The sequence below is a fragment of the Euphorbia lathyris genome, chromosome 3, assembly GCF_963576675.1.
Source record: "Euphorbia lathyris chromosome 3, ddEupLath1.1, whole genome shotgun sequence".
In the NCBI taxonomy this organism is placed as follows: domain Eukaryota; kingdom Viridiplantae; phylum Streptophyta; class Magnoliopsida; order Malpighiales; family Euphorbiaceae; genus Euphorbia; species Euphorbia lathyris.
The window spans coordinates 95165414-95185688 of record NC_088912.1 but is presented as its reverse complement, the minus strand read 5'-3'; the positions used below and the strand labels follow the sequence as shown (position 1 = coordinate 95185688).

At 33.4% G+C, this 20275-nt stretch overlaps 1 protein-coding gene across 2 annotated transcripts; it reads left to right on the top strand.

Annotated features, from left to right (window-relative positions):
- The first annotated feature begins 7644 nt into the window (after positions 1-7644).
- Positions 7645-19918, top strand: LOC136223526 (retinoblastoma-related protein). Of its 2 annotated transcripts, none has more exons than XM_066011568.1 (19): positions 7645-7908; positions 12170-12302; positions 12426-12530; positions 12616-12758; positions 12844-12940; positions 13065-13111; positions 13701-13899; positions 14113-14176; positions 14267-14446; positions 14563-14756; positions 14863-15772; positions 15891-16050; positions 16157-16229; positions 17306-17485; positions 17584-17703; positions 17778-17922; positions 18057-18169; positions 19324-19439; positions 19535-19918. In XM_066011568.1, exons 2-19 carry the CDS (start codon positions 12201-12203, stop codon positions 19698-19700), a joined length of 3114 nt encoding a protein of 1037 aa, XP_065867640.1. In that variant the 5' UTR covers positions 7645-7908; positions 12170-12200; the 3' UTR covers positions 19701-19918. The 2 variants fall into 2 exon arrangements, with proteins under 2 accessions (XP_065867640.1, XP_065867639.1); XM_066011567.1 differs by lacking the exon at positions 7645-7908 and adding an exon at positions 11580-11797.
- Positions 19919-20275: the final 357 nt, after the last annotated feature.

The window sequence follows — 20275 nt, the reverse complement described above, 5'->3', positions numbered from 1 at the left end:
AAGAGGCAAGACCAGCGAGAAAAGCAGGTGTATAAGCTAAAAACATACCATTTCTACGGAAAATTGAACATAATACTTCAAAAATCTCAAAAATCGCTAACGATTGATATCAGAAATCGAAGAAGAAGAACCGAAGAAGAAGAAGAAGAAGCAGATCCATCGATCAATAGAACTAAGGGTAATTTTGTCTAAAATGGATGAAATGGTCAAATTTAGTAAGATGGAATCAAAGTGGATTAGATATGTAAATAACTACTCTTAATTAGACTAGATTTGTAATTAGCCCTAATATAAACCTATCAAATAAGATTACCATTTCAATTGCTTTAACATTCATCGTATAATATTTACCGAGCAGTGATAACAGCCGATTGTTATCCATTGAGTCTTGATAGGCTGTTTGGGCCGGATGATCCATATCTAGATGTATGGACATATGGGTCAAATACATGAATATCACTAATTAAGTACAAAATTACAACTAAGTCATATCATCAAACTTCATTCTTAATATTATGTCATTATTTTCTATATATTATGATTTTACACCATAATTTAAAAGTTCTAGACTCCAATTCATAAATCATAAAGCCTAGAAAATATACTATAGACTTCTAATTTATAAATCCTAATCCTTAAAATATATTAAAAGTACTGATTTTACTAGTTTGACATAATTCAAAATTATGACTTGACATAGTTGTAAATAGTTTTTAAAAGATGAATTTATGTGTAATTTTCCCTACAATTTGGGTACAATATATTCATGTTAGGACATTAATTCACGAAAATGAAGTTTTGAAGTCTTACCATAGTTAGAACTATGGAAGAACTAGAAAGCTCTAAGGTATGTTACATAGCTTAGATTGCTCTCCTTTCTTGAGAAATCTACTGACTTAGTCATCGGAGGATCCACGTTGGACAACCAACAACTCTTTTGTTTTGCAAGAAGCAACCATGCATCAGGGCAAAATATCATTGGCACGGTGAGCGTGGAGTTGAAATATAATCATGACTATATCAGTTTCAGTGACGATAATTACTTGTACCGGTGTCTGTTAGTGTATGCTCTAGTCCCGTAACGTTATATTTTGATAGCGTTGTTAACTGTAAGGTGATAATATATTCTGTTAGTTCACATGCATGAATCAACCTAATAGAGTATCCTTGATTAGTGATGTAACAAAAATATCACCAAAGTTAACAAATATTGATTCGCGCATGAATATCCGTTAATCAACTTTCAAAATTCAGAAAATTCTGAAAAAATATGAAATAGTATTATTGAATATCAAAAGTTGCTTTATACATTTGTAAATACTTCTTAAATAGCGAAAATGAAACCCTAAACTATAATTTTACTTATATTTAAATCGAAAAAAAGACCAGTTTAACCGAAAATCGAACCGAATTTATATTTAAATAGAAATATAATTTTACTTATATTACATATTCTTCATATTTCAATTTGTACAAGAAAATTCAAAATTTTAGTTTTAAGCATTGTTTTTTTTTTTGCTTCAAAAAAAAGTTATCTGGTACCGTTTGGTTTTCAAAATTATACCGATATTGGTTCGGTTCAATTCGGTTTGGTTGAATCGATGCTTACCTCTACATTTTGTTTCTATTTTAAGTTAGCCTTTTTAGATAAGGTATTAAAATGTTAGCTAAGGCGAATTGTACTTATTGGAGCGTTAGACTTCCATATCATATGCAGACCTCAAATACACATTCTGATATATGTATTGCGGATCCATACATTTTCACCATTATATATTATATATATTTATTTAAGTATAGTCACAATACACAAGTCAAAATATGAATTGGAGATTTTCCATTTGACATGGAAGTCTAAACCCCTGATATAAAAAATTCAATTGTATCTTAAAGTGTCGTTTGGTTGTGGATAGGGCCGAAGGCCCGGGACGAGATGATAAATTTGGATCCCTTCATATATACATTCTAATTTTTTTTTTATTACAAGTTAGAAGCTAGATGAAAAAGAAATTATCGGATATTCCAACTAGGTTTCACACCCTAACGAAACTTCCAATACACGTAAGCCTGAATTTTATTAAAAAAACAAAAAATAAGAACAAGAAGTTAAGAATACAACCTTAAAAGGGACTAACAAAACCGAAATTGCTCTAAACGACTAAAGTTATACATTCTTAAATTTTAACCACTTAACCGTGAATCAGCTACCACAACACTCAACTCTTTTTAAAAAAAATTGATCAAACACTAATAAAATCAAAACACAAACTAGAACATAGATGATATTAGAACACTAACCAACCAAACTATATTAATACAACAGAAACTAAAAATCTTAAATTTTGACAATTAAATTTTTCATTAAACATGAATCTGCATTAAAGTAATAATTTCATTTATCCACTATCCTAACTAACTAATGAAGTGTTTAATTAATACCATCAGATTTGATTAGAATTGATTAACAAACTTTGAAAAAAATTAGTTGCAAAACAACATATAGGATTTTTATATTAGGGTAGCAAATAATATTTTATTTATTATAATTAAAAAATAGTGATAAATTTGAGAATTAATTTTAGTAGTATAATTTAGTTATAATTTTATAAGTAATTATGATTTTTTATGTAAAAAGCCTTCAAAATAAATGGTGCAATGATGGGTCGAAATTCAAGCACAATGTCAAAATTGAAACATTTACTCCGAATATGGGCAGAAATGTGAGTTTTTAGCAATATTTATATGGTGATTTATATTAATATTGTGGTTGAAATTTGGAATGTTGAGTGCCATCCTGCAATTTATATTAGGGTTAAATGTACTATTGGTCACTGAATTTGCATGGTTGTCTCAAAATGGTCACTCAACTTCAATTTGTCTCAATAAAATCACCTAACTTTGAGTTTTTGTCTCAATTAGGTCACTCCGTCGATTTTAGTGGTTAAAACGCATCGAAATAATGAAATGGATGACACGTCAACATGAGTTAATTCAAATCTCTGACCGGAAGGAAATGTGATAGCCGCATGTCGGGTATTTTTATGAAAAAAACTAAATTTTAGTTTTTTTTCCATAAAAATAATCGACACATGATAGCCATATGGCGCATATGTGGATGTCATGTGTCATTTCGATTAGAAATATGAGTTGTCTCATATTGACATATCACTTATGTCATCATTTCGATGATTTTTAATCATTAAAATCGTTATAGTGACTTAATTAAGACAAAACTCAAAATTGAGTGATTTTATTGAGACAAATTGAAGTTAAGTGACTATTTTAAGATAACCATATAAGTTCGGTGACCAATGGTATATTTAACCCATTTACATTAATATTGTGGTTGAAATTTGGAAGGTTGTGTCATCCTGCAATTTATATTTGGGCCCTAAGATGTTAGGGCCTTGGGCCACCGCCTGGAATATTTTAAAAATTTTAAATTATTGACATTAATTATTCAAGTATTTTCATATATATATATATATATATATATATATATATAACGAAAAACATGGAAAATGGGATAATGCGGAAAACATGAGAAATGTAGAAAACAGGAAAACACATAAAACAAAAAATACGAAAAAAATGCAGAATATGCGAAAACCGCATAAAATGAGAAAAATGTGAAAAATGAAGAAAACGGGAAAAATGTAGAATACAAAAAAAAACACAAAAAAAAATATAAAAAGGAGAAAAACAGAAAACCACATAATAAAGGAAAACACAAAATATGGAAAAATGCAGCAAACGAGAAAAACAAATAATAAGGGAAAAACAAGAAAAGCAGTAAAAATGGAAAAAATGCAGAAAACAAGAAAAAGACAAAACATGGAAAAAATATTAAAAATGGGAAAATGCAAAAAAAAAAGAAGAAAATATATAATATGGAAAAACATGAAAAACAAAAAATAGTAAAACGAGAAAAATAGAAAATATGGGAAAAACACAGCAAAAGGTAATATTCTGCATTTTTTCGTTTTTTGCGTTTTTTTCTATATTATGTGTTTTTCGAGTATTTTGCGTTTTCGCGTTTTTTCAATATTCTGCAATTTTTCAGTATTATTTGTTTTTATTGTTTGTCCTGAATTCTTCGTTTCCCCATATTATTTGTTTTTCCAATGTTTTTCCTATATTACGTGTTTCCAGCGTTTTTTGCATTTTTCATGTTTTCTCCGGTTTCACATTTGTTGCGTTTTTCCCATTTCTATATTTTTCCCATATTTTTTGTTTCCCACAATTTTTCTCATTTTCCAGTATTATACGTTTTTCCAGTATTGTGTTTTTCCTATATTCTCCTTTTTTTTGCGTTTTTCCTGTATTTTGAGTTTTCTCGTATTTTTTTTTGTTTTCTGTGGTTTTCTTGTATTATGCGTTTTTCTTATATTCTGCATTTTCATGTATCTGCATTTTCCCATATGCTCATTTTTCCATATTTTCCTGTATTTTGTACTTTTATCGTATTCTATGTTTAATCCGTAGCTGTTGTTTTTCGTGTTTTTAACCTTTTCACGTTTTTCCATTTTCTGTGTTTTTATTGTATTATATATTTTCATATATAATTGATTTTTCTTGTATCTTGTGTTTTTCCGGTATTCTCCATTTTTGCATTTTTCGCAATTCATGCTTTCTCTTATTTCTCATTTTTTCCGTTTTTCGCATTTCCCCCCATTTTCTAATGTTTTTCCAGTTTTTTACTTTTTTACGTTTCCTATGTTTTTCAGATTTTTCTATATTTTCCTGTATTTTGTCCATGTTTTTTTTTTGTTTTTGGCATTTTTATACGTTTTTCCACATTTTAGGTTTTTCATATCTTTTCCGGTTTTTTTGCGTTTTCTTTCTATTCTATGTTTAGTTGTCTTCTTCGTTTTCGGCTTTTTTCGCCATTTTACCATTTTCCCTTTTTTCATGTTTTTCATATATTGTTATTCTCTCTTTTGTTGTTTTGTACGATATATGAAAGAGGTTTTTTTTTGGAACATAATAAAGTATTACTTAAAGAATAAGTATTCTTAAGTTCACTGAGGAATATGTATTTCTCCACTTATGGAATAACTGTTTCATGGAAAAAAAAATCAAACAAATTTAGGAATAGAAATAGTTATTGTATTCCTATCCTATTCCATGAACGAACCAAACGAGCTCTAATGTATCGTCTGGTTCACGAAATGGAATAGAATAGGTATTATGAAAAAATAGAATATGTATTCTTTAGAAATAATTATTCTATGTTTGGTTGGAGGAATGAGATTATGTGGAATATCTAATGTTGTTGTTCAAAAGGCAGCTTTACGTCAAGTGCATTTTCTATTTATTTTAAACTTTAATTATTAGCATAAATTATTCAAATGTTTAATATATATTTCATTTAAGGAAAACGTGAAAAACGATAAACAAAAAAATGTGAAAAACGAAAAAAAGTCAGTTAACATGATTTTTACCATAGTTATTCACATTTTTTACGTTCCACATTTTTAAGTTTTTACGGTTTTCAGGTTTCACATTTTTAACCGTTCACATTTTTGTGTGGTTTTTCACGTTTTATAATTTTTCACTTTTTCTCATTTTTATCGTTTTTACAATTTTCAAGTTTTCCTTTTTTTTTTGCGTTTTTTTTTTGCGTTTTGCGTATTTTTACCTTTTTTTTTTGCGTGAAATGTGAAACAAATTATCAACAAATATGAGAGGTTTAATTCTCTAGGAATACCTATTATATTCTTAATATATTCCATTAACCAAACATTACTTTAAAGTTATAAATGAAATAACTATACTCTTAATTGCAAGTTAAGTCAATTTTATTCTTAACATTTGAACGTTGAGTTAATATTTTTTTTTATTGATAGAACACTCTATACAGTTATAAAATTCGTTATTTCCACTTCATAAGTGCATCATGTTAATAGGTAAAAAAAATACGTGTACACATGTGGAAAAAATGCTTAAATTTTTTATCTCATATTTTGTACCATATCAATGACATGTGTGCATACGATATACTAATTTTTAACTTTTTACATTTTTTTTATCACGTGTATACTTGTATCTTTGAGCTTTTCGTGATTACTTAGGTTGTAATTATAGTTAGAGATAAAATTGATCCAACTCGTAAATGTTAAGGTCATTTTGTACTATTTATGATGTTAAAGTAAATCACTCTTTGTTGCTATACTGTTGTTGCGGGTATTTTTGTACCTTATCAAAAAAATTTATAAAGATTTCCAGTTTTCAAATGATACAATTTTAAAGAAAATAAATTTTAACATGATTTTCTCTTTTCTTTTGTAATTAATATATTATTGATGTGATTGAATCATGTAAGATTGTTTTGTAAATATGCGATAAGACATAAATATGGTCAAAGGAGGGATCGACTAACCCGCTCCGATGTCTAAGTCAGTTTCGTGGAAAGACTCAAGCATTATCACAATAATAAATTAAAGCTAAATGTAAGCTTGAATGAGTGAATATATGAATTACCTTGGGGATTGTCTTACTCTATCTATATTACGATCGAGCTATGAGAGGTGGTTATAAGCTTCGGAGCAAGATGTGCTACATATCACTTGTTGATAGGTGAATGTGTGTCCGCAGATTGGGATTCAACATCCCTCAAGCACACTTGGTCTGTGATTCACGAGATTGGACGTGATTATTGTAACGTGATGATCCTTGATGGGATCTAGGGAGATCACTTGAGCCAAGATCATGAAATTGGATCGTATCGAGGGCATATTCTCTATGATGACTTTACGTGTTCACTTTCTCAAATGACAGTTCATACTTCGTAAGTGCCATATAGGTATGTTTATATTCGTGTGATATCAGATGTCTCTTCCAAGTTAATTTTATTGTTCTTTAGGACGGAAAAGCCATGTCCCTAGGGGTGTTGGATTTATTTATTCTTGCTGGATCAAAGGTAGACACAAGCTTTAATAATGAGAAAGCCTAATCTTGAGGGTAAATTACATACATGGTGTAAAACCTTTACCCCAAATCACACTTTGGTGTACAACCAAAATTTTGTCACACTAAACCGTACGAACTTTAGGTGACCTCCCACTAAAGTGTACAACCGGTTTTTGTGACCGGTCAACGCTGGTCAACTATGCCACATCAGCCTCTTGACCACTTTAGAAAGTCAAAAAATGACCATCTATTATGAAATTACTAAAATATCCCTATCTCCTTCTTGAAACACCTATCTCTCACTTTTTTCCTTTCTCTCTCTAAATCCTTTCTCAAAAGAAGGGTAAATTTCATCAATGGTGTACAACTTTTGTTCCATTTCACACTTTGGTGTACAACTTTCATTTCGTCACACTAAAATGTACCACCTTATGAGTGACCTCCCATTATGGTATACAGCAGGTAAAAATGACCGATCAACTCTTGGTCAACGTGCCACCTCATCAGTTTTCATTCCACTTATTAGTAAAGATGGACCCACCACATATACATTTACTAAAATACCCCATCATGGGTTTCCTTCTAAAATAGAAAAATACACTCTCTGTCCTTAGTTTATTTTCTGTAAATAATTTCTCTCTCTAACTTTCCCTCTCTCTCACAAACTCCACTCTCTAACTAACCCATCTAAGAATTAATTGAGTAAATGTCGTGGCAATAATTAACATAATTTTGGTTGTAAATGTAATAAGCGATGATTCCATCGGTGATTTCATGTCCATCCGGAGTTAAGGAAATGCGATCGAGGAAGAAAGCAGTGGGGTTTTGGCAAGCATGAGGGCGATTTTCTCTTATGTTGAAAACGTAAGTGCTGGCAAGAAATCTTTGGGAATCAGCAGCACATTGTTCGTAATTTACCAAAATCGGATACGACATGAATCAGATACAAAATTGTTCGTAAAACCCGTTACAGCAGAATCAGATACAGCATGACAGGTACTTTTACCTTATCACATTTCACATTCCGCAACTGAGCCGATGGAAACTTAGGATTTTTAAATTGCGTCAACTAAATTGTCAATTTAAGAAAGAAAAGGCCCCCTTTGATTTACCTTGGTTATGATGATATTCAATATTGGTGTCCGTTTTGATCTAATTCAATAACAGTAGAGTATTCGAATGATTGCTGGAATTGGAATCCTCTCTCATCTTCACATGACACCACTAGCACTTACTTATGATGAAGCTTCATCTTGTACTGCTCTTTTTAGTTCTTCATTCCATTATGGGTGAAAAGCAACATGCAAGTCATTAAATTTGCTGCAGTTGTGATGTGTTAGACTTGTAATTTGCGACTTTGTTCCTCCAAGATCAATCAGGTGCTGTTGAGGATCAATTGCATTCTGATTGAGGATCAATCATCAATCAGGAGAGTTAGAGAGAGATTAAAACTGGTTTTAGAGAGAGAAATGGTGGATTTATGAAAAGGGTTAGAGAGATAATTTTAGGGAGAAAATTGAAACGAGGATATTTTAGTAATTATATATGTGGTGGGTCAATTTTTGATTTTTTGACCGGTCAAACTATTGAGGTGGCGCATTGACTAAGAGTTGATCGATCAGTTTTACCTGCTGTACCACCTATAAAGTTGTACATATTAATTAGTGTGACAAAATGAAGGTTGTACACCAAAATATGAAATGATGTAAAGTTTGTATATCATTGATGAAATTTACCCCTCAAAAGAATAGCAGTAGTCTCCACCACCGACCTTCATCTTCTCCCTGTTTCCACCGACGGCTTCATCTCCTGCAACCAGTTTCCACTGCCGACCTTGCTTCCTCGTCGTGGAAGAAACATAGTAGTCTCCACCGCCCATTACGATCCACTTAAAGGCAATTACGACTCCTCTTTTTGTGGTTTCTCTCTCCACATATTTTCAGTGAGAGAGAAGATGCTGGTTTTTTGTTGTAGTTTCATTGTTCCTTTTCCACCTGATGTGAATTGCAATTGTTTTGTAATTTCAAAGTTAATGTTGTTTTGATTCTTCTTCAGCGGAAATTACAATTAAACTAGCCTATTAGAGATTAATATTTTATCCCCAGCTAACCACCCATTTCTGCAACCCACTTCAGTTTCCTGAAACTCAAATTTCACTTTCTTAGGATGCAAAACTCTAATCATCACAGCGAAGTAAAGCAGCAGAAAAAGAAGAAATTGGGCAAATTCGGATGGGTTTTCTTCAATATCTTCAGCAGAAAAAATGGCTCTACTGATCATCAATTGAAGAGAGGCCATGAAGATCCATAAAAAAAAACTATCTTTTTCAATTGAAGAGAGGCGATGAAGATCCATATATATGGTTCTGCTATCTTTTTCAAGTTTTATCCATAAAATAACTATTCATCACAACCAAATCCAGCAATATGGCGGAGAACAAAATTTACAAGGCAAGGCACTAATGAAATTTCAATTTCAACAAAAGCTCTGGAATGGGTATAAAGAGAAAGGAGTTAGAGAGAGAGAATAGATTTAGAGGGGTTTGAGAGAGAATTTTAAAGAGAGAGGTTAGAGAGAGAGAAATTTGAAGTTTCCTATAAAGATTTGATGGTAGTGATTTTAGTGAGAGAGGTTAGTGAGATAAAAAAAATTCAAAGAGAGTGCTTAGAGAGAGAAAGAAATTTGAAGAGAGAGAAAGAAATAGAAGGAAGAAGATGAAGATATGGAGAAATAAGGGTATAGAAGTAATTTTATATTAAGTGGTTGAATTTTTTTTACTTTTTGACCGGTCAAAGCTGAGGTGGCGCGTTGACTGAGCATTGACCGGTCATTTTTACCTGCTGTACACTTTAGTGGGAGGTCATTAAAAGGTTGTACAGTTTAGTGTGATAAAATTTTGGTTGTACACCAAAGTGTGATTACGGGTAAATGTTGTACACCACGTATGTAATTTACCCCTAATCTTGATGTTTTGGGGATTTTTTAGAATTGAGGGAATGATGAGGAGAATGCATATGCTCCCAACGATTGATTTGCCCTTCGTTTGGTCTGCTATTAGAGCGTGTTTATCTTTAGTTGAACGCCTTTCAAGTTGTCGACAATTTGTCTCTACTTGCCACATGTTGTGTTTCATGTTCGTTGAGGGGGCATGCCATGAGCAGTTAATGTTCGGTATAGCAAACCGTATTCTCATATTTATTCATGTAACTGATGGTCTTTTCTAATATATCTAATTTCTCTTTAACCTTTACCATTTGAATTGCATGCTCTTACCGCATTATGCTGATATCGCCCTGGACTGATCCAAGATTTTCTGCCAATTGTCTAGAGATTGCGCCTAAGAGTTTTTGTTGTTGTGGCTCTAAAACTTCATCATCTTCCACCATTTCCAAAGCTAGGTCGTTATTAACCTGTTATAGTCGATGTGCTTCTTCTTCCACTGGTCTCTAGATCTAGATGCATGGAGTTTACTAAAGGAGAGGAACAGAATGGAATTGTTTAAACGATTGATTGTTATGTTTGTTCCACATTTATCGCACAAATTTGATGCAGCTGAATCCTGTTAATCTTTCTGTAAGCATGCGATAAGACAAAAATAAGGTCAAAGGAGGGTTAGAGTCCAGCTAACCCACTTTGATGCCAGAGTCCAGCTAACCCACTTTAATGTCTAAGTCAATTTCGTTGAAGGACTTGAAGATGATCATAATAGTAAATCAAAACTATAATGTAAGATTGAATGAATATATGAAGTATTTTGGAGAGTGTCTTACTCTATTTATATTATGCCATGAGAGGTGGTTATAAGCTTTCGAGTGAACCATGCTATATGTCACATGTTAATAGGTGAATGTGTGCCCATAGATCAGAGTTCAGTATCCTTTAACACCACTCGGTTTGTGATTCATGAGATTAAACGTGATTGTTGTAACGAGCTGAGCCTTGACGAGATTTAAGGAGATACCGAGCCAAGATATTAAGACCGGGCCATATTGAGGGCATATTTTCTATAATGACTCCACGTGTCTTCTTTATAAAATGGCAGTTTAGATTTCGTAGTATCACGTGGATATATTTATATTCTCTTAGCTTAACTGTAAACGGTAAAATACATTCAAAAAGATCCTAATTATTTCAATTTTGGTATAGTATTTGATCTTTTAGTTTATCACTTCATGATTATTTATTTTAAGTAAGATTAAGTTTTCACTTACTAAAATTAGTAAATTATAACATTTAATTTGTTTTTTTTTTTTGAAAATTTAATTTGTCAATTTTACATTTTTTGTTCTATAATACATAGAAAATAAACTATTTTCAAACCGTTTAAAGTGTAAATTTGGAAAACAAAATAAAATGAATAAATACTCATTTGTTATTGTTATCTGAACCGTTTAAAGTGTAAATATTTATTCATTTAAATCACAAAACGACACACGGAATTCTAGATAACGATCGCAAAGAGATAAGATAATCACAAAAACACCCCTCCGTCAACCTGCCGTTACGGAGAATCATTCCCTCGAATAAGTCGAAATTAGGGGAATCTCTCATTGCGGTATTTTTGGCGGTAAAACAACCTAACACCAACAACGTGTCCAATCCCCATTGGCTAATGATGTATGTATGCCATCATGTCATGTATGTATGAGCAAAAGTCATGTTGGATTTTCCCGCGCTAGTAGTGAGAGAAGAAAGAGACTAACACTAACACAGATAGCGTTTCATTGTAAAACATTTCTTCACTGTTTTTGTTCGATCTGGAACTACAACTCTGTAAGTCCTTTGATCCTTGCTGTTTTCGAGAATTGAAGCTCGGGGTTTTCCGGTGGATCTCGAAATCAACCAGATTTTGAAGACATTTTCGAGATCTGAAGCATAAAAATCAGTATGCTTTTTCTTTTTTTTATATTAATTTTTTTTTTTGTGTTTCCAGCTGATTTTTTTTTTGGGGAAAATGTAGTTTATGCATTGTATTCTTCGTTTTTTCAAAATTCTTCTTTTTGCAGTAACAATTTCTTAGAGCTTTTTGGAAGTAATGGTTGTTCTAAAAAGCAAGTTTTGTACTTTGCGCAAGGGTTTGTTTGATTTTTTCTTTGTTTAAATAAGTGTTTGTTAGGTCTAAGTTGTGGTATTTTGGGTTTGTGATGATGGGTGTTATTCAATTTTGCGAAATTGATAGGGAAATGCTAAATTTCTGATTCATTGTGTTGTGTCTAATTCTTCCTGAAATTTAAATTAATGGATTATATCTCCTTAGGTTTTGAATTAGCTCAGCCACTTCAGAAAATATGGAAGAGACAAAGCGTTCAAATGGACAAAGCAAGAATTCACACCCTGATAAAAGAGAAGGAGATGGCGACATTGAAGTGAGATTTGCTGAATTTTGTAAGGTATGAACTTTCTGCTCTTTCTAATTTTAAATTTTTATAGTTGTTTGTTATTTGATTTTGTGAAAAACTTAGAAGATACTGTCTTGCTTGGCTTTTACTTAATTAAATTTTAATTTGTGACAGGATGGATTACATGTGGATGAGGACACTTGTAAAGAAGCTATGGAGCTTTTCAAAGGAACAAAACACCTTCTGTTGGCGAACACATCAGCTATTGGGAATGGAACGGTAAATCTTTTTTTTTTCTTTCAAATAATTTATCTTTTTCTGACATGGGTAAAAATTTGATAGTTGTTAATATTTTATGTATTAGCTTGAAGAAGCAGAGAGGTTTTGGTTTGCATTTGTTTTATTCTCTGTTAAGAGGCTAAGCCAGAAGAATAGAGACAATATGCTGCAGAGCTCTAATGATAACGGACTTACTTTGTGCCAAATACTGAGATTTGCAAAACTGAAGTATGTTCTCCCTTTAATGTCCTTGCATTTTGGTAGTTTTGTTTTAACCGCTGAACTAATTGTAGTTATCTTTGATATTTATCAGCATCACAGACTTTTTTAAAGAGCTGCCTCAATATGTTGTCAAAGCTGGTCCAATTCTGAGTAATATTTATGGTGCGGATTGGGAGAGCAGACTTGAGGTACATTAATGTAGCAGAGATTGGTGATTGGATTTCTTTTTATCTCGTTTTGTTCAAAGCTTTCTCCTATACGTAGTTGTTTAGGATTTTCTTCATGGTTTTATTTTCTGCTTCCCTCTATCAGGCAAAGGAGTTGCAAGCCAACTTTGTGCACCTAAGCATTTTAAGCAGGTATCACATTGTTTAATTGTATTTCTGATCATTATTTGACAGAGGTTGCTTATCTCTACTTCAACATTTCTTTTGGCTTTTCCTTTTCTAGTTCATGTGTCAATCTAAGTGAACAACATGGACTTTTTGTAGCTCAGTAAATGCAAATTGATTTCTTAAAGAGTAGAAGGAAATTTCCGTTGAACTTACTGCACCGCTGATTCTAGAGAAGTTGCGATGATAGTCATAATGAAACAGATGTGCATGCAGGAATGTGCATGCTTCTTCCATTTTTCAATTTGGTTTTTGAGAGATTAACATCTTTGGTCACCATTTTTTATATTCATCATTCTTTTCTATTTAGAAGTACATTATAAGTTGTCCATAAGATGATGACCCATGATACTTTAATTGTCCCATGACTTGTTTCAGAACATAGCAAATTCTTTTTATACTTTTGTATATCTGCATCTTCTTGTTCAGTCAAAGGGGTAGTCTTTCACGATGCAGCTGAATTTTGAGTCTATAGTTGCTTTTCTGGATTTATTTTTGATTTCTGAAATGGTTTATATAGATGACATATTATTTTGTTATTAAATGTCACAACAAGGCACTACAAACGAGCATATCGGGAGCTTTTCTTGACAATTGATCCAAATGGTGATAAGAAAACAGCAGTTTCTGGTAACATAGCATACATATCAGACTATCATCGTTTTGGATGGTTGCTGTTTTTGGCACTCCGAAAACATGCAATCGGAAGATTTAAAGATTTGGTGCCTTGTATACATGGTTTGGTGTCAGTGCTGGTGAGTTGGAACAGTTCTTTTTCATCAATTATTGATTCTAAAATAGTGTTCTGCTTTCATGGAGTCATTGCCTTTTACGTCTCATATACTTGACAAATCTTGTGCCTAAGAATCAATTATCTAGCCAAATGTGCCTATTTAAACATTTTATATTAGAAGACCATCATGTTTCAGAAGAGATGACTTGTTCTTGACATTTAATTTAATTTGCAGGCTATTTTGATTATCCACGTTCCAGCCCGCTTCAGAAATTTCAACTTGAATGATCAACGATTTGGTAATGATCTTTCTATTTGGCATTTACTTTTATGAGTGTTGAACCTTTAAAATCATTAACTGATGTTGGATGCTTCCTTTTATGGTTCAGTCAAGAAGGTTGATAAGGGTGTTGACTTACTGGCATCACTTTGCAACCAATATGACATTTCAGAAGATGATCTGAGAAAAATATTGGAGAAGACCAATAATTTAATAGTAGATATCTTAAAGAAAAAACCTCATCTGGCTTCTGAGTGTAAAAATAAAAACCTGGAGAATATAAATACAGGTGTGTTTGAATATTTTTTTTTTCCATACATACCGTTGGTTGATCTTGTTTTACTTTTTTTTGTTGGTACACAACATATTCTCACTTTCTGTTTCTTTGATTCTCTTTGATTACAGATGATTTGGTTTATTATTATGATTTAATGGAGGAAGCATCGTTGCAGTCCAGTTTGAATATTTTACAGAGAGATTATGAAGATGCAATCAGTTGCAAGGGTGAACTGGATGAGACAGTATTTATCAATGAGGAAGACAGTTTGCTTGGTTCAGAAAGCCTATCTGGAGGTGCTATAAGTGTAACTGGCACCAAGGTAAACTTCATTCCAGCTACACATTTTATACCACTGAAATATAATCTACTGTCAAAGTTGCAATTTTTTATTGGAAATTTGAATATTCATTTATTCTTTTATGCAGAGAAAATTTGATCTGATATCCTCACCCACAAAGACGATTTCAAGTCCATTCTCTCCTACAAAGACAATGTCAAGTCCACTCTCTCCTTTCCGTTCCCCTGCATCACGTGCAAATGGCATCCTTGGTGGAATATATTCTAAAATGGCTGCAACACCTGTGACCACAGCAATGACAACTGCAAAGTGGCTCAGAACTGTTATCTCTCCACTTCCATCAAAAGCCTCATTACAGCTTGAACGTTTCCTCACTTCATGCGATAGGGATGTAACTAATGATGTCGTACGTAGAGCACAGATAATATTGGAGGCTATATTTCCAAGTAGTGGTTTGGGAGAGCATTGTGTGACGGGAGGTCTGCAGAATATGAACCCATCAGAAAACATATGGGCAGAACAACGAAGATTGGAGGCCCTTAAATTATATTATAGGGTTTTGGAAGCCATGTGCACAGCAGAGGCACAAATATTGCATGCTACTAATTTGACCTCTTTATTAACTAATGAAAGGTTCCACAGATGTATGCTATCATGTTCAGCTGAACTAGTTCTTGCGACACATAAGACTGTCACCATGTTGTTTCCTGCAGTTCTGGAGCGAACAGGCATTACAGCTTTTGATCTGAGCAAGGTGATAGAGAGTTTTATTAGACACGAAGACTCTCTCCCTAGGGAATTGAGGCGGCATTTAAATTCACTGGAAGAACGACTTTTAGAAAGCATGGTATGGGAAAAGGGGTCGTCCATGTATAATTCTTTGACGGTTGCAAGACCATCACTCTCTGCAGAGATAAATCGTCTTGGGCTATTAGCAGAACCAATGCCATCTTTGGATGCAATTGCTATGCGCAATAACTTCTCTTCTGGAAGCTTGCCACCTTTGCCATCTGTGCAGAAGCATGAGTTATCTCCAGGTATCATTTTACTTGAAAGAGAAACACCTAATCTTAAGTTAGTGAGGTTGGTTGTCAGAACTATGCATCTCCTTGTTTCTGGCAAAGCATTTAATGCTGCCTTGAATCATTTTTCCAGGTAAGAATACGGATATTAGGTCTCCAAAGAGGCCATGCCCAGATTACCGGAGTGTGTTAGTGGAGCGGAACTCCTTTACATCACCAGTGAAGGATCGCCTACTTGCTTTAAGTAATCTTAAATCAAAGCTACCTCCACCTCTTCAGTCTGCATTTGCGAGGTAATTCTGGTATTTTTGGGGGTTATAAAGTGGCATCTCTGACTTCTGGACCATGTTACAGCTTTTATATGTTATCTAATTATGTATCTTTCTGTGGTAATTTCAGTCCAACACGTCCAAACCCTGGGGGAGGAGGGGAAACATGTGCAGAAACTGCAATTAACATATTCTTTTGCAAGGTAATGCATAAAATGTGCTAATGTCAATGGTTATTGCATCATCATCTCTATAAACTAGAATATTACTGCATATCCTAGAGCTTTAGATAAGTTGTCCCCCATTTTGCTCTACCAGTAGTAGACTTAAGTGTTTTCTTCCTTAATTTTTTTTTTTTTTTTCTTTTTAATTTGGAGTTGATAACAAATGAATAGAGAAAAGAGATGGGTATGCAAGTGCTGAATAGAAAAGTTTTATTGATAAAAATCTAGAAGCAAAAATAGAAAGGAGATTGAATTAAGGGTCAAAAAGGTCCCTAAAGTTGGCAGTCAGAATCAATTTAGTACAAATTGAAGTTTAGGTATCAACTCAGCCTTCAAGTTGGCAAATTTTGACAAATTGACCCTGATTCAATCAGTTTTAATACCAAAAAATCTATAAAATTTGGGCCAGTTTGTCAAAATTTGCCAAGTTGAGGCTGAGTTGATACCTAAACTTCAATTTGGGTTAAATTGATCCTGATTGCTAAGTTTGAGGACCAATTTGACCCTTAATTCAAAGGAGATTAGAAGTAAAATTTTCTCTCTCTCTCAAGAAAGAGGATGATTTTTGTTAGAGTTTATATTACAAGCTTTACAAAAAAATTAGCTGCAATTTGATCCTAAACTTACAATTGCTAACTGCTGATAGCAGCAACTTAATGATTTCAATCTACTGCATTTCTTGCTTGGGTAACAAAAAGGCTAACTATTAGCAAAAAAGAGTTCATACGAGGAAATTCTCAACTTCCACTAACAGAGGTGGTTTATGTTTGGAGCCTAAGTTCTAGGCATGTATGTGGCTTGTGAATTTAACCTGGCTAAATGTCTGGGATTGGCTTATTGCCATCTCATGCACCCTTCAAGAATTGAAGGTGCAAACAAGAATGGAAGAGCTGATCTCAGTGGCTCAAGACTGTTCCAAATATTCGGGCCTCTATTTAAATGAGTGTTTTTACCCGATTTTCCACTAAGCATCACTTTTAAGATTTAACTGCTATTACATAAACTGATTTTGTGATGTTTCAAAATTTACTTATGCATATTTTTTCTCCTCCTAGATTAATAAGTTAGCTGCTGTCAGAATCAATGGTATGATTGAAAGATTACAGCCATCTCAGCAACATATAAGAGAGAATGTCTATCGCCTTTTTCAACAAGTACTTAGTCAGCGGACGTCCTTGTTCTTCAACCGCCATATCGATCAGATCATCCTTTGTTGTTTCTATGGAATTGCAAAGGTTCGCTGTCTGTAACTTGTGGGAATTTATTTGCTGCTTTTGAATTTTTACCATCACACTTTATTTTTTGTTCTCATTGTTGGTGTTTTGGCCTACAGGTTTCTAAATTGAACCTAACCTTCAGGGAGATCATTTGCAACTACAGGAAGCAACCACAATGTAAACCGCAAGTATTCCGTAGTGTGTTTGTCGATTGGTCATCAGCACGCCAAAATGGGGTAGGTTACGTTATCAGTAAGCCCTTTGCTGGTCCATTTTTTGGAGTCTAACCGTTTGACTGTTATGATAACAGAGGATGGGTCAGGATCACATTGACATTATTTCTTTTTACAATGAAATATTTGTTCCTATTGCAAAACCGGTGCTTGTGGAGGTTGGTTCTGCTGGAACAAGTACAATAACCACTCAAGTTCCTGAAGTCATCAACATCAAAGATGGTAATTTTTTGGCATGTTTTTATTATTATTATTACTTTTTTTTTTTTTTTTATCTATGCTTATGTTATAATTGGTATCTCCTGCTGCTGCTGTTCCAAGTTGTTATTTGACATGTTTTTGTTTGTCTTATTTAGGTCCATGTCCTCAATCACCTAAAGCATCTCCTTTCCCAAGTCTTCCAGATATGTCCCCCAAAAAAGTTTCTGCCACGCATAATGTTTATGTCTCTCCATTGCGCACTTCCAAGGTACTTGTTATTTCTCAACTGTGCCTGTTTAGAGACTATGTCTCCAGTTCTTCTCTGAGAATTAGCCGATCTCTACTTTTTGATCTTCCCAGTAATAGGTCATATAAGTTATTGTTTATCTTGTATCTCAACACTCAGTAAGAAATTGAGTTCTATACTTAGTTTGCCTCGCTATAGTGCGACCTTGATTGCATCTCACCTTTTCTTTTACTACACATTTTTCAAATGCATGGCATCCTTGTGAAATCAGGAATGATTATAGCTGTAATTGAATATCTCTAACATGAACTATGAGAAGTGGTAATATTATAAAAATCGATTAAACATAAGGTGTCAATGTAATTCTGCAGTGCGGAATAGCTGCATTTGATTTTACTGGGGTGCCTTATAGATTGAGCACACTCGTATTAAATTTCTGTGAACCATTAGCAAAAGCAAAATGCAGCCCAGCCCTTGTGTTATATGTTCCATGCATGGTATGGATATTGCCATCAGGGCGTGCCGCAGTCAAGGATCAGTTCAAAATTCAATCTAGATGGATTGGGGTTTGATCTGGATCTTTTTGGTCATAACCTTCCGAGGCCTTCCTTTTTACTTGCTGATTGTCATAGACTTCCTAGCAAAAATGTGGTCCATCCACGTTGCACACAAATTTTGATATTGAAGAGTTTTGACGTTTCGGACACCGATGGTTTCAAAATCTTCTATAAAAAGTTTTGGAGTGATTTAAGGAAATTGAAAACTCAATTTTTAGAATAATATGCACTTAATCATTTTCTTATTCTCTTGATCAGTTCATCATGCATGGATCACATCATACTAAATCTCTTGTTTGTTTTTAGTTAAATTTTTTCAAGCTTTCAAAATGAAAAAATCAAGTTCTTTGCAAATGCAGCCTTATAGTTTCAAAATTTATGAATATTCAATATTTTTATTATTTACATGTTTCACTCCATGTTCCCATTTGTTTACAATGTTGTTTCCCAATATTCATTTCAATTCCTATTTCCTTTTTCATGCAACATAGGGTGCTGCACCAATAGAAGTTTATGGATCCATCTATTAACTTGGAAATTAAACTGGTGCATGGTAAACACAGTATACCTGTGTACTTATTGTAGTCTATGTAACTTGATCTGTTTTCCTACTTTTAGATGGATGCTCTAATATCGCATAGCTCAAAAAGTTACTACGCCTGCGTGGGAGAAAGCACTCGTGCATACCAGAGCCCTTCAAAAGACCTAGCTGCTATAAATAACCGCTTGAATGGGTATGCTTTCCTTTTGCATTTTCCCTAGACAGTAACTCAATTCTTTTAATTTAAATCAGTAATATTGTGATTTTTTGTTTTATTTTTTTCTTCAGTAACAGGAAGGTTAGAGGTTCCCTTAACTTTGATGATGTTGATGTTGGTTTGGTTAGTGATTCAATGGTGGCCAACAGCTTATACCTTCAGAATGGGAACCTTCAGAATGGGAGTTGTGCATCCTCATCAGGTGCTCATATAAAATCAGAGCAACCAGAAACCTAGGTTACTTTTTTTAACCTTGTAAATTCTAGCTCTGCACAATTTCTTCTACTTTGTGTATACTAAGAAGTGCATGACATGGGGTCTCGTCTGTGCGGTGAGTTGTAGAATAGCTGCCGCTACCCCTGTTTTTTTTTTAGTGTAGATACTGAACCCGAAAATGGAAATCTTCTCAAACCATTTAAATGAAAGGTTACCTTCTATGCTGCTTCTATTGGAAATTATATTCTTAACTTTGTACTTGTTGCATCTCTGGATTCTCGTGAAAAGTCGCTAACATGGCAATTCAGATAAGCTCTTATACAATGCAAAAATCTTTTGCTTTTTGCCTTTTCGCTTGAACTCTTAACACGATGTGCCATAATTTACATTTCTGTTGTAGGATTAGGTTATTTGATTGCTGCGCGTGCTTGTCGATATCTATATTATTTTTCTGCAGTATGTTGTTTGCCGTTGCTGCAAGAATTTTTTTAACATTTTATGCCCCCCCTTCCGTAGAGCTTGATACAAGTTTCTCTTGCAACTTGCAGTATGAGGCACTGTTTGTGGTTAGATTTATGTTTGAAAATAAAACAATT